At 34.3% G+C, this 12,058-nt stretch overlaps 1 protein-coding gene across 1 annotated transcript in view; it reads right to left on the reverse strand.

The window, feature by feature from the left end:
• ATG2B (autophagy related 2B) overlaps positions 1–12,058 on the reverse strand; it is a 46,464-nt gene that overhangs the window by 34,028 nt on the left and 378 nt on the right. Inside the window, exons 2-8 of the mRNA XM_057371896.1 lie at positions 8,598–8,760; positions 6,118–6,270; positions 5,040–5,142; positions 4,021–4,183; positions 3,365–3,544; positions 1,240–1,336; positions 340–522 (exon numbers count right to left, since the gene is read on the reverse strand). Of these exons, the coding sequence (XP_057227879.1) occupies positions 340–522; positions 1,240–1,336; positions 3,365–3,544; positions 4,021–4,183; positions 5,040–5,142; positions 6,118–6,270; positions 8,598–8,760 (1,042 nt within the window). The remainder of the gene's footprint in view (positions 1–339; positions 523–1,239; positions 1,337–3,364; positions 3,545–4,020; positions 4,184–5,039; positions 5,143–6,117; positions 6,271–8,597; positions 8,761–12,058) is intronic.

The following is a 12,058-nucleotide window of genomic DNA, read 5'->3' on the forward strand; positions in this document are numbered from 1 at the left end:
TWAAAAAATATCAGATAAACACAACTATTATTTTAGATGTAATTTCCTCAACCAAGCATTGGAAAAAATGTCACACTGTATGTGTGTTTAGCATGCTGCACATTAACATAAACTGAACAGTTTCAATGAAACACTGAAACTAGTCTAGCCTGCTACCTAAACTAGCAGTTAATCTTYACTGAACTTTACAGTTATATACATATATTATATATAATGGCATATGATTACTTTATGTCAAAGTTATTTTAATACCTAAGTTGGTAAGATTAAAAGATGAACAATCAATTTAAACAATCTTAACAGGTTACGTTGCTATGTTGCATCATCTTTTATACTTGCCACGACTAGAAGGCGTTCTGGCACTCTCAGTCTCATAGAAACTTTGTTCAGATGATGCTCCTGCAGATAAAGACTCTTTCCTTAAATAACGTTTCAACTCCATCTGAATCCGATACTCATCCTCCTGTTGCATTGGCCGGTTCTTCCTATCTTTATTTGACAATTCTATCCTGCTTAGACTCTCTGGATTCAAAAAAATWACAGAAATCTTACTGTAATTTCCTTAACAGTATCCCTAAAAAAATTCAAAAATTAATCTGAAAATTAGTCCTGGTTGTATATATATGCATCTGTATTTATATATATGTCTCTTATGTATCAGATGTGTGGCTTTGTGCATTTTGTTGGTTTGAAGGTTTTACTTGCTCAGAACGGATTACTCTGTCCCTAGCATTCATTAACTTAAAGTCTGATGAAAAAATATTTCAAGATTATACAGGCAGTGTGTTAGTCTATAATATGCATACATACATTTCTTCTCAGTCAGCTCTAGGGACTAGGGCCACAATCTCTTAAAGGTTTTACTATGAAAGAATTATTAAAATTTCAGGTTTTACGATAACACACATGGGGAACTGTRTGTAATGCTTYCCCAGTTTTCCAAAAACAATGAACWCATCCAGTWTATCAGTATTAGATGCACCTACTATCTACCCTAAAAAATACCGTTAGATAAAACAGATGAGGGGAACAAACCAAAACACTCATACTTCTACTATAGTAGTTGGAACACTGCTCTTAATTATTCATAAATACAGACAAAAAGGTACCGTCTGACTCATAATAATGTACTATCAACCACCATTTTTTTCAACTAAGGAAACTTCTTTATCTTGCGAAGTTTTGGTTTTTTTTTGTTTTTTGTAATACATATTTAACTTTCACAGAATGTTCACTTGCCTGGTCCAGCAATGGCTGCTACCATGTCCAACAGAAGATGAACCTGCCTTGGTGAGAGAAACAGATGTACAGAGTCTATTTGTCCATCTATATCCAACTACAAAGAAAAACGAAAAACCACTGTTAAGRCCGCTCAAAGAATTGTTCTTTACACAGCTTGAATCAATTATTTTGATAACAGATTTTTATGCTGGAAAGAATAGTCATTCCAGCAGTATCTTCGTCTTCTACGTAACAACTAGAAAATTAATTTTGTGTTTCTTCCAATGGATAGTTTGACAGGATAAACACAGATGTGTCACTGACTATTAGCTTAAGATAAATACACAATCTCAACAGAAAAAAAATCAAGATTTCCATTTATGTGTTAATTGTTGTTTTTTCTTTAATAATTCCTAAAGTAATCAACACAAAGTTAGTTTTATAAGATATTCAAGTCAGCACCTTCTGAAATAGACCTTGAAACTATTAAAGTCTTCTGTTCAGTATACAGACAAATAAATTCACATACTGCTATGAGTTGCTTTGCTCATAAAGACCTTAACAGAAATATTTAACTGTAGGGAAAATAAATTTCATTTCGTATACTGCTCCCTACTATTTTTCCAACTTTTGGAAAGAGTTTTAAGTAAATGAAGTATGAAGTTATACAATGCACTTTGTAGTTTACATGCTTGAAAGGTCTATTGTAACATAATTCAGTTTCCAGAAAAAAAAAAGCTAGACTAAGCACTATAACAATACATTGTATCTATGTTCCATTCAATCAGCATGAACCCTTCCTGATAAATCAAAACCTAGGTCCTTCTTCAGTTTTGCCATGTAGTATTACATCCATTCACTAGTTCAGCCATTGCTGTTATTTAACCTAACAACTGTGTTGTGCTTATACTCAGCCTCAACTTGCAGAGATCACTGCTCTGCATTCTATTATATTGAACATCTCCCATAAAACAAAAATTACACTCAGTTCTGCCCTTGGCATTTTTCTTCCAGCTGTATTAAAAACACTTCTAATGATACAAAAATGGAAAATTTTCAGCAACATGTGGATATCAGTAAATTTAAGGGTGTTAATTGCATTCACTGTTTATATTTTTTTAGGCAGTATTTTCCCACTTCACTTCAAGGAACATGTTATTTTACTTTTCAAGGACTCTTCTCCACYGAATAAACAAGAACAGTTAAAGATTGACTAGGAATTGCTGGATATAAAAAAATCCCTTCTCTGCTGCAATAGAAACTTTACACTTTCTATAAAATATGGTATAATATACAAGACAGGTCAACAGCCAATTTAAAAACTGGAGACAAGGGGAATATATTACACAACTTTACATATATACTCACTTTTTCTGAAAAAACAGGGGCTTATTTTCAACTGCTTTGCTACCTGTATTTTTATGTAAAAGTCAAATTAAATATTCATTTTGCTAGTAGCATTTAAATATGGTATTATTATTTTATTTATTATAGATTTCAATGTAAAAATTCAGAAGTTTGAATGTTTGTGTGAATTTTATGATGCTGCAATGCAGCAGTCAAATTAATCATTTACAGTTAACTTGTAATTGTTGTAGTAAATTATACCCTTTTAAAACCAAAGTGATTTTAATCAACAACCATTTAAACATTCCATACATATGTACASAAATCAGTCATAGTGCTACAAGAAAAAAGAATAAATGGATAGCATCAGGAGTTTTATGTAAATAAAATAACTTTCTTGGAAGTATATCCAATACATAAATTCATGGAACAGAATCAGTGAATCATTAAGGTTGGAAAAGACTTCCAAGATCATCAAGACCAACCTTGAACTGAATACCAGCATGCCCACTACACCGTATCAAAGTGCCACATTGACTTGTTTTTCGAACACTTAAATTCAGTCTCTCTCTAACATACAGGAATTCTCATTTACCAGATTTCAGTGTGCCCCTCTGGTCTGGCTACCATAAATATGTCTTTTTAGACAAATTTATTTGTTTAGAATGTAAAGGACCTACATAAAAACTAAGACAATTCTATTCCCTTGAGAATATTACATCTTTTGCATAAGTACCAGAAAAAAAAATTCTACGTAACTATTCATTTAATTAAAGACCAGGCAAACRTGACTAACCTTAGCTCCAGGAAGTACTTCATTTTGCTTTAATGTTAAGCTCAAGTCCATTCTACCAATCAGCTTACAGATCTGTACAGGGTCAGAAGGAGTAATTTCTGGCAAGTTTCTTGTTAATTGTGGATGTGGCTCATAAATGATTTTTGGATTCCAGCTAGGTGAAAGCTTTGGTTCAGTTGCCTTAAAAAGTTACATACAAAGGAATAAGAATGTGTCCCATTTCTTAAGAAAAAATCCCAAACTACAAGCATTTCAAATACGTCTAACACATAAATAATTATTTTACAAACTATAAATTTTATAATGGCATTAAAAACATGCACTGATAACTGTGAAAAAAACAAGGCACATAGAATGTGAAGCATTTGAAAAATGAAGAGCAAGTTTCCAAAGAACAGTGAATTTCAGGGTCTTAAATTGCTAATTCTTAAAGTTGCAACCAGATTCCAGTACAATACATTCTAAATTTTATTTAGTCCTAAAGTCTCCACTTCCCTCCCCCTCCTCAAAATCAACAAGAACTGATAATAAAACACACCAAACATAGATTCAAGTRTAAGTTCAACTCCTGTATCCTTCAGAATTAATTTAATATATTAGTGTAACAACCTATTCTTTCATCAATTTACATCCTTATATAATGTATTTATTTTTACCAGCTGTGTAGCTGAACACACTGGGGAGGACTTTGCTGATGCAGGAAACTCATCCCAGAAGAAAGAGACACCTGAGAGCTGCAGTAATTTGTGAGCAAAAGCTGTAGGCTGGTGTACATTAATTCCAGAGCACTCATCTGCAGTTTCATCACAGTACATAGTTCTGGGAGGCAAAAGAAAGGAAAATAAAGACAGTGGGTGCCTGCACATTATAACTTCTATCKGGCCTTTTAGCCTATGGACCTGTACATAGTCTCCCTCTTTGTACTATTTACAGTGCTGTTCACTGTGCCATAAAAGGAAAACCCATCACTCTCTGGGAATGGGTGGAAATCTTAACTTTTCTATGGGACACCACAGGAAAACTGAGAGATGCTTCCAGTGTAAACATACAAAAGAACACAATAAMCTGAAGCTTATAAATGTTTAAAATAAATATATTTCATTAGCAATTTTGATACTGATCTTAGTACCTTGAAATAAAGTATAACACTCTCCAATAGGTTGAAAATAATCTACATTAAGACCATGAACAGTATTCAGGTTCAAAGCAATTACAGAATTCACATGGACTCTTTTGCAAGCTCAYAGGAGCTAAAATCTTTCAGGGTCTGGGTTTTTTTTTCAGGACTGTACCTTTTTTCTAAAAAGATTTAAAGTTCTTACTCAAAAGAGTCTGTTCTCTTTACTAAGTTGAATAGATAGCCTGATTTGCCARCAATATACAAGGGTGTTGAATGTCTGAGAAACGTTATTCATTAACTGTAGAATTTGATGACAACATATATTGGGAAGAAAACAGAATTCTTCTAATTTGATGGTTAAATAACTTTAGCACAAACATGCTAAGTGGAATTTGAGCGAAGAAAACGCTTACTGGCATTATAAMAGAGATGCTCAAGAGCTAGTGTCTAACTGTATACTCAGAATATGTGTGCATGAGTAAAATGTATTTTACAGCAAATGGCAAAAAGTGCCTTAGGAAAAAAAAATCCACAGATTTTTGCAAAAAAAWTTACCTTTCAACTCTAATTTCAAGTGCAGTTCCACTTTTAGAGTTTTCCGGCACATGTTCTATTCGTAACACAGTATCTAAAAAGGTAACTTTCACTCTTCTTAGAACTTAAAAGAGAAAACAAAAAAAATGCAATTAAGGCAATTAAGTTAAATTACTGAACARTAACTTTTGTAACCATATCACATGGTCTTTCATTTTGTTTAAGTTCTCAATATTTATTTTCAGTAGAAATAATAGAGTTTAATAAGGTAACAAGACTTCGAGAGACAAAATAAACTCATTAAATCACCAATATGCACATCCATAGCATACAAACACTCTTCACAGCTCAGATATTTGAGCAAGTGACAGCTCAAACCAAGTTTTTCTGTAGCTCAGTGTGGATGACCCTCAAAGAAAGTAACACCTTCACTGCACCATGTCTGAACTATTAAACATTGCTGCAGCAACACACTGCTTGGACCGAGTAATTCCATCTCTAGATGGGACTTCAAACATTTCTCTTAGCTCACACATGTCAGCACTAGGCTCTTCATCACATAATGTGGTCCTAGGCCCTTAGTTTCTTCCACTCAGAAAAACCACCTCCAGCAAAAAGTTTCTGAAATACTTCTGTCAACATGGCGTGATTATGGAGATGTGCAGAACATCAACATAATAGCTCAGCTTTGCATAAAAACATTTGAAAAAACATTCTCCATTTCTCCTTCAACAGCATCACGATTAGCTATTGACGAATTACACTGCCATCTCCAAAACCAAGATATGTCATCAGTCCCTCAGGCACGGATTTAGTTGGATTTATTCTGATGAAAACAAACACCAACTTCTCCTGAAAGAGTTCAATCTGTCCACTGAGGGAACTATACAAATGTTTTAGTACATAAAGGGCTTTTTTCCCCCACTACAAAAGCAAGATCAATTSTCCTGCCTTCCTCTTTAAATTTTACAGCAATGCTAGCATGTGAAAATTTGTCAGATAAATTACAGCAATTCAGATGCCATTTTGTAAAACTGAGACACAACACAAACCAAATTAATCTCAAGTGTTAATTCAGATCTCAATAATTGATTCATACCTGTTTCTATAGTTTCTGCAAACTTCTCAAGTCCTTCAAAAGGCTGTGACCCTTCTCCTTGTTCATCTGTCAATTTTTGGCTAAGACATTCTTTTGCAAGCTGCATACTACTGGTCATAAAACTTGACCAATACATAGGCTCAGAACCAGATGCTGTGGAGTAAAACAAACTTGAATAAATTTAACTATAAGCATTAGGAAACTATAAAAACGAAATAGAGCAGTACATTTGGCACACCCAGAAAAGAGTTTCAACAGCTTAGTAAAAAGTCATACTTAAATTTAGTTACACTATCTCCTTACAGACTTTCCTACTTTAAAATTCTTTTAATCTATTTAGACTGCATTGATAAGATTCTGATATTTGAAAACTCAGTAGAAGTATTTTAAGATATTTGAAAACTCAGTAGAAACAAGATGAAACCAGGTAATCAACAGTGTAATAAATTTTCAGCAGTGATTTAAGTAATTTAAGCAATTAAATCTTTTTTGGCATTCTTTTATTGTTATGTTTTTCCAGGCATAATTGGCAAAATGAAGTAAGTCCTATGATGCCTGATGATTTTTGCTTTTCCCTTTACACTTCTGTACCCCTTATGTATCCGCCTGTACCCCTTAGCCCACATGCTTGTAATTCCTGAAGCTTGATATTCCAGCTTAGTTTAGGCGCTTTGCTGGGCAGAGAGACCAAACATCCCAAGGAAGGAGTCAGTGTACCCTGTGCTATCTTAAACCCGAGGCTCCAGCCTTGGGTGAAGCCTTCTGTCCAGAACATCTTGTGTAAACTGGGCTCTGGCCTCATCTGGGGGGGGGCGGGGGTGGGGGATTCATTAGAATAGGGGGACATTACTGCATTTGTTAAGTTTCTTATTGGGGAATCCTAGATAGGTATGCTAATTCCTGAAACCTATAAAACTTGTATCCGTGCTGTACACGGGTGTGCATTCTGCCATCAAGTTGTGCACCTGGGATCCCAAATACCGAGGTAAAATCCTTTTTATCCCCTTAACCGTGTCTGTGTCATTATTAAAAACTGGCCTTTCAAGGCAACACTATTTTTGAGAATTATTTCAAGATTTCTTACTACATTTGAAACACATCCTACATGGAGAAATACTAAGCAAGGTTTAACATGTTATCTTAACATATTAAAAYGTGTTTTAAATGCCTAACAAAGACCTTATATAAGTAAAATATAATAAAATCCAAGGGTACAGCAGGTATTAAGCTGAACAAGGTTTTCATCAGCCAAATTAAGTTAATTGCCAGTGCATTCCTATTAGCTGATGCCAAGGCCATTGTGAGCAAACACTATAAAACTATGGATTAGAAAAGTTAATCTAATTCATCTGTCACACTGTAGTATAGGCAGACAAAACTAAAACCAGCACAAATACAAATGTGTTAAACAGGCAAAACACTTCAGTTAAGCATTCAGATCTGGAAACATCTGTGTGGCTATAGATGTGTGATACAACCAGCACCGTAGGCTTTTTCTACACTATTTGTTCTATTATAAAGCGTTGTTCAAAGAATTAATTGGATGCAAGTGAAGAAGTTAAAGTTACTAGAATTCTTTCACAGCAACAATCTTACATCAGACAGTAAGATAGCTCAAAACTTAATTCCAGTTAAACAACTAAGGATGAAATGTAGAGTACATGTAAGCAAATAGGTGATTTAAGGTAACTTGCAGAAGATGAGAAACAGGTTTTATGCATTTTTTTCTTCTTTATGACATGTTTAAAAAATGTTKTCTTCAGTCTTCTCTACACTACAAGAAGGAAACCAAACTAAAATCCTTCAGATACTCAAACAATTTGCACAACTAAAAATGCTCTAGGTATTCCAGTTTGATGACGAGTAAAAATTTATCACCAAGACAATCTAAACTAGATCAGTAATACATATCTGCATACAGACAAGCTAGAAGAACTCAGGCAACCTTCCCAGCATTCGTAGGTATTTAGAGTACTTCAAAGTCATTATTTCAGACTGTGATAGTAATTAAATTGCATTTGTTGTTCCCCAAATATACAAGAAGATGCATCTTTTCGCCCAAAGTAGCTAAAGGAAGCCAGAACCTCCCAAAACCCCCCTCCCAGTCTTACACTATGGCATTGTCCGGCTGCCACTCTACAGCCAGCTACCAATGCTGCCTCATAGCACTGTGCAAACAACACCCAAAAACATGACCTAACAAAAATTCCTTCTCACACTTCCATTTCTATAGGTCTGAAACAGCTTACAGACATACAAATGTAGGATTTTAAGCATTTTAAGCTATTTAACAGAGCAACAATTAATTGAGCTAACAATCAACAAACACCTGACATTTTCTTTTTTTTATTAATTCTCAACTATTAATGTATGGGAACTAAATGACATTTTAAATAAGGCTAAGAATTGCTAAAGCAAGGGTAGACTTTTGACTGAAAAACTGTAAAGACTCCTTTTATAAAATCAGAAAATAAGCCTACCAAGCCTTGGTCTTGGCCTGAAGACCATCTCTAATCCTTTTACTTCTAATGCACAGTTATCCTGCAACAAAGACCCCCACGGAACAGATAAAGAAATTGATTGGATAAATCCATCTGTGACTTCCAGAGGTGCATCAGCAGATTCCAGGATCTCATTAAGACACTAAAAGAAAACAAAATAAAATTTAAAATCATAGTTTTTTTAACATCACATTCATAATTTTGCCTCTAACAAATAAAACACTTTGAGGCTACTAGAAAATTAATTATACTCAGACAAAAAAAAGGACACTTTYAGTGTATTTCAATTCCATTGCAATTTCACATTACCTAGCTTTCAGAATAACACAGATTGCTCTGTGGTAGCTGTATAATCTGTATTTTTGCCCTACACAAAAAAAAAGTCTGCTAACTTACTCTTATAAATACTGCAGTACTAGCAAAAGTTAAACTGTTCTTTTTTAGCACTTTGGTACTTGAAGAAAACCGACAGTAAAAGCACAAAAAGTATCTAGTTTCTGTGACAGGAATATTTCATAGCACGTAATTTCAATGTAAAGTTCATTTTTTATTTCTCTGTGACAGCGGAACAACAGACCCAAACAGTTATCTCTTGCTGAGTGACGTACTTGCCATTTCTAAATCATGTCTTTATAGTGACATTATAAATATATCATAAACAATACTACCATCAAGTTGCCCAAAGTTTCATACCAGCTCTAACATAGTAACTCGGGACTTTTAAGTTTTCCACAATCCTCAGAAAAGACTCCCTTGTTTTTCTATATAGATTTCATCACATCCATACAGATGAAACATATTCTTTGCATTTATGCTAAAAAAGTGAGTTCCTGCCTGTGCTTTGATTTAAAAATGTAATTAAAACTGAARCTCTTAGACAAGAAGTATCTAGGCTGCTTTAAAAAGAACAAAACCCAATCTTACTCACATACCAAATTCAATAAGTGCAACTTTCCAATATAGGTAAGACTCTACTAAAGACTGTGGTTGTAATAATAGGACATAATCTTCAACTGGCAAGAAAAAGTGTGGTTTTGACCTTCCTGTGTTGAACAAGGCCACTGATTTTACCGCATAAATTCAACATCATAAGTTTTGAAAAAAATAAGGATTTTAAAGGTGTTTTCCATTTTAATTGTTAAAAAAAAAGTTCCAATTATAGAGAATTATTTAAAAATTAGGAAAATAAGTTTTCAGAAAACTACATATTTCATTCTTATGTCTCCAGGTGCAACTTTCCCATCATATTAACTCGTTGCTCTCCTTATGCTCTTAATACCTTTGCTTTTAGAATTTTGTTTGCTTGCATGTTCAGTTTTTCTAGTATCTGTTCCAAAGTCCACTCAAGCAGCAGGAAAAGACAGACTTTAATGAAACAGAACCTGGACAATCCTATCAGGAAATTATTCAGGAATCAAATAATCAACTAAATTTCAGTGACATTAAAATGATATAAAATAAATAATATAAAAGCTCCAACATATTTGAACTTATAATTAAGAATTATACATGTGGCAATGGCATAAAGTAAGGCAAAAATAATTATTAGAGATGAAAACTGTATTTTTCAATAACACAGGCTCCTTTCAATTTCTTAAATTGACAAAGTAATACGCCATAACAGAAAGTAAGCTAGCTACCATATTTTGAATAAATCTGACTCAGATGTCCTTTTGCTACCCATGTGCATGGTGATAAAAATGAATGTATTTCAGAACACTATTTTAAAATAGAAATTTACTATCTAAAAGCCAAAAACTGAAGTACTCTTGAGCTAAATAGCTTCATGAACAGGCCAGCTGTTCCTAGAAGGAAGTAATTAGAGCATTCCAAGTGAAATTTTAAAACTGAAGCACAGCCTTCACATCAGGACTTGTTTCCACACTATTGACCAACAGTCCACAAAAGTACTATTTAATGTATACTAAAATTCAAACATAAACATCCCACATTACATTTTGATTCTTCTGAACAGCCCACGCTCCAAAAGGCAAAAGCTTTACATYAACAGGGCCAGGAATTCCACCACTCCTCTACAGTCTTAGAAACACATAGAATGTAGGCTAAGGTATCTACACTGCTGAGACAAACACAAGCACTCACAAAAATGGATACCATGTAAAAACACATGTCATCCTGGTGATTCACTGAGACCAAGGTTACCATGACTAGGGGGAAAATAGAGCTGTAGTACTTCCGCAACATCTGCTTTTGCAATCTGTCATACATGAGAATCCCGTGTAGAGAACCTCAAACATGTCGTTATTTACAATGGAACAGAAAACTGCTGATACACAAATGGGGAAGATCACCTAAGCATAACTGTATATCCATTTAATCACTGCGTATACGTTATGAACACTTCACTTAGTACCGCCCCGTAACTGCTTTGCTACAAAGTATTTACATTTTAAATAATATTCCTTTGGCTCATAAAGAGTGCTCGACAACCCACTAGAGGGCATAACAATTCAATTAAAGCGAGGCAGCCTCACTGCAAGCCTGCTACAGAAAACAAGCTGCAGACACAGCCAGAAAAGAAAAGAAGGAAACAAACAAGCAAACAAAAATATCCACACTCAAATACTGATCATTTCTGTAAACGTCTGTTCCCTACCACTTTCAAGCAAACAACTGTAAAAGCATTACTTGGAAACATCACATATTCACAAGTGTTTTAAAACAGACCCAGCATGACCTAATACCAGTACATATTCTAGTAAAAATGTGTTTTAGAAAACATTACAGCAAAGGACCTAGCTCATCATCTATGCTACCCTCGAAGTCAGTGACTGATACACTGGAGTGCTTAAGGCTCCTCATGACAGACACCTGACTGACAGACAGAATTCGGTAACATTGGCAATTAAATCAAAAGCCTTTACAAAATGTTACAAATACATTAATCCAAAGGTCTGTCTCTACAGTAGGCTAGAAGTATACATATCTACGTGTAAGACAAATACATATAAAAAAAACAAACATGCCGGGACTGGAAAGAAAAAAGCCTCGGCTTGTTCAAAGAGTGATAGGTCACCTGCTAAGCAAACTCCAGCTAAAATCAGCTTTCTAATTGTCAACAAGTACTTTCACAATTCCAAGACTAGGGGACAATTCTTTAGAGATCTACACAGACTAAGCTCAGCGTAACAATATCATTAAGAACCAAGATGTCTCAGAGATGAAGACAAAGCATAGATACCACAGGCAGTACTTTGTTTTCACCATCTCTAGTAGTCGGTAAACATATTCCTCAGTAACTACGGCGATTTCTAGTAGTTTGGCTACACTAACTCATTCTCTCTGGAATCGCAGCGACTATTGACTTCTTTCAGTTTTTATTTCCTTTCTGATAATGAAAAATTGTGCAATCGAAGTGTGGCAAGAAAAACATATCTCTAATAAATGCCCAGATTTAATTTTTTATTCTTAAGCGCTAT

Source organism: Malurus melanocephalus, unplaced genomic scaffold, assembly GCF_030028575.1.
Source record: "Malurus melanocephalus ecotype Western Australia unplaced genomic scaffold, MMel_1.1 scaffold_161, whole genome shotgun sequence".
Lineage (NCBI taxonomy): Eukaryota > Metazoa > Chordata > Aves > Passeriformes > Maluridae > Malurus > Malurus melanocephalus.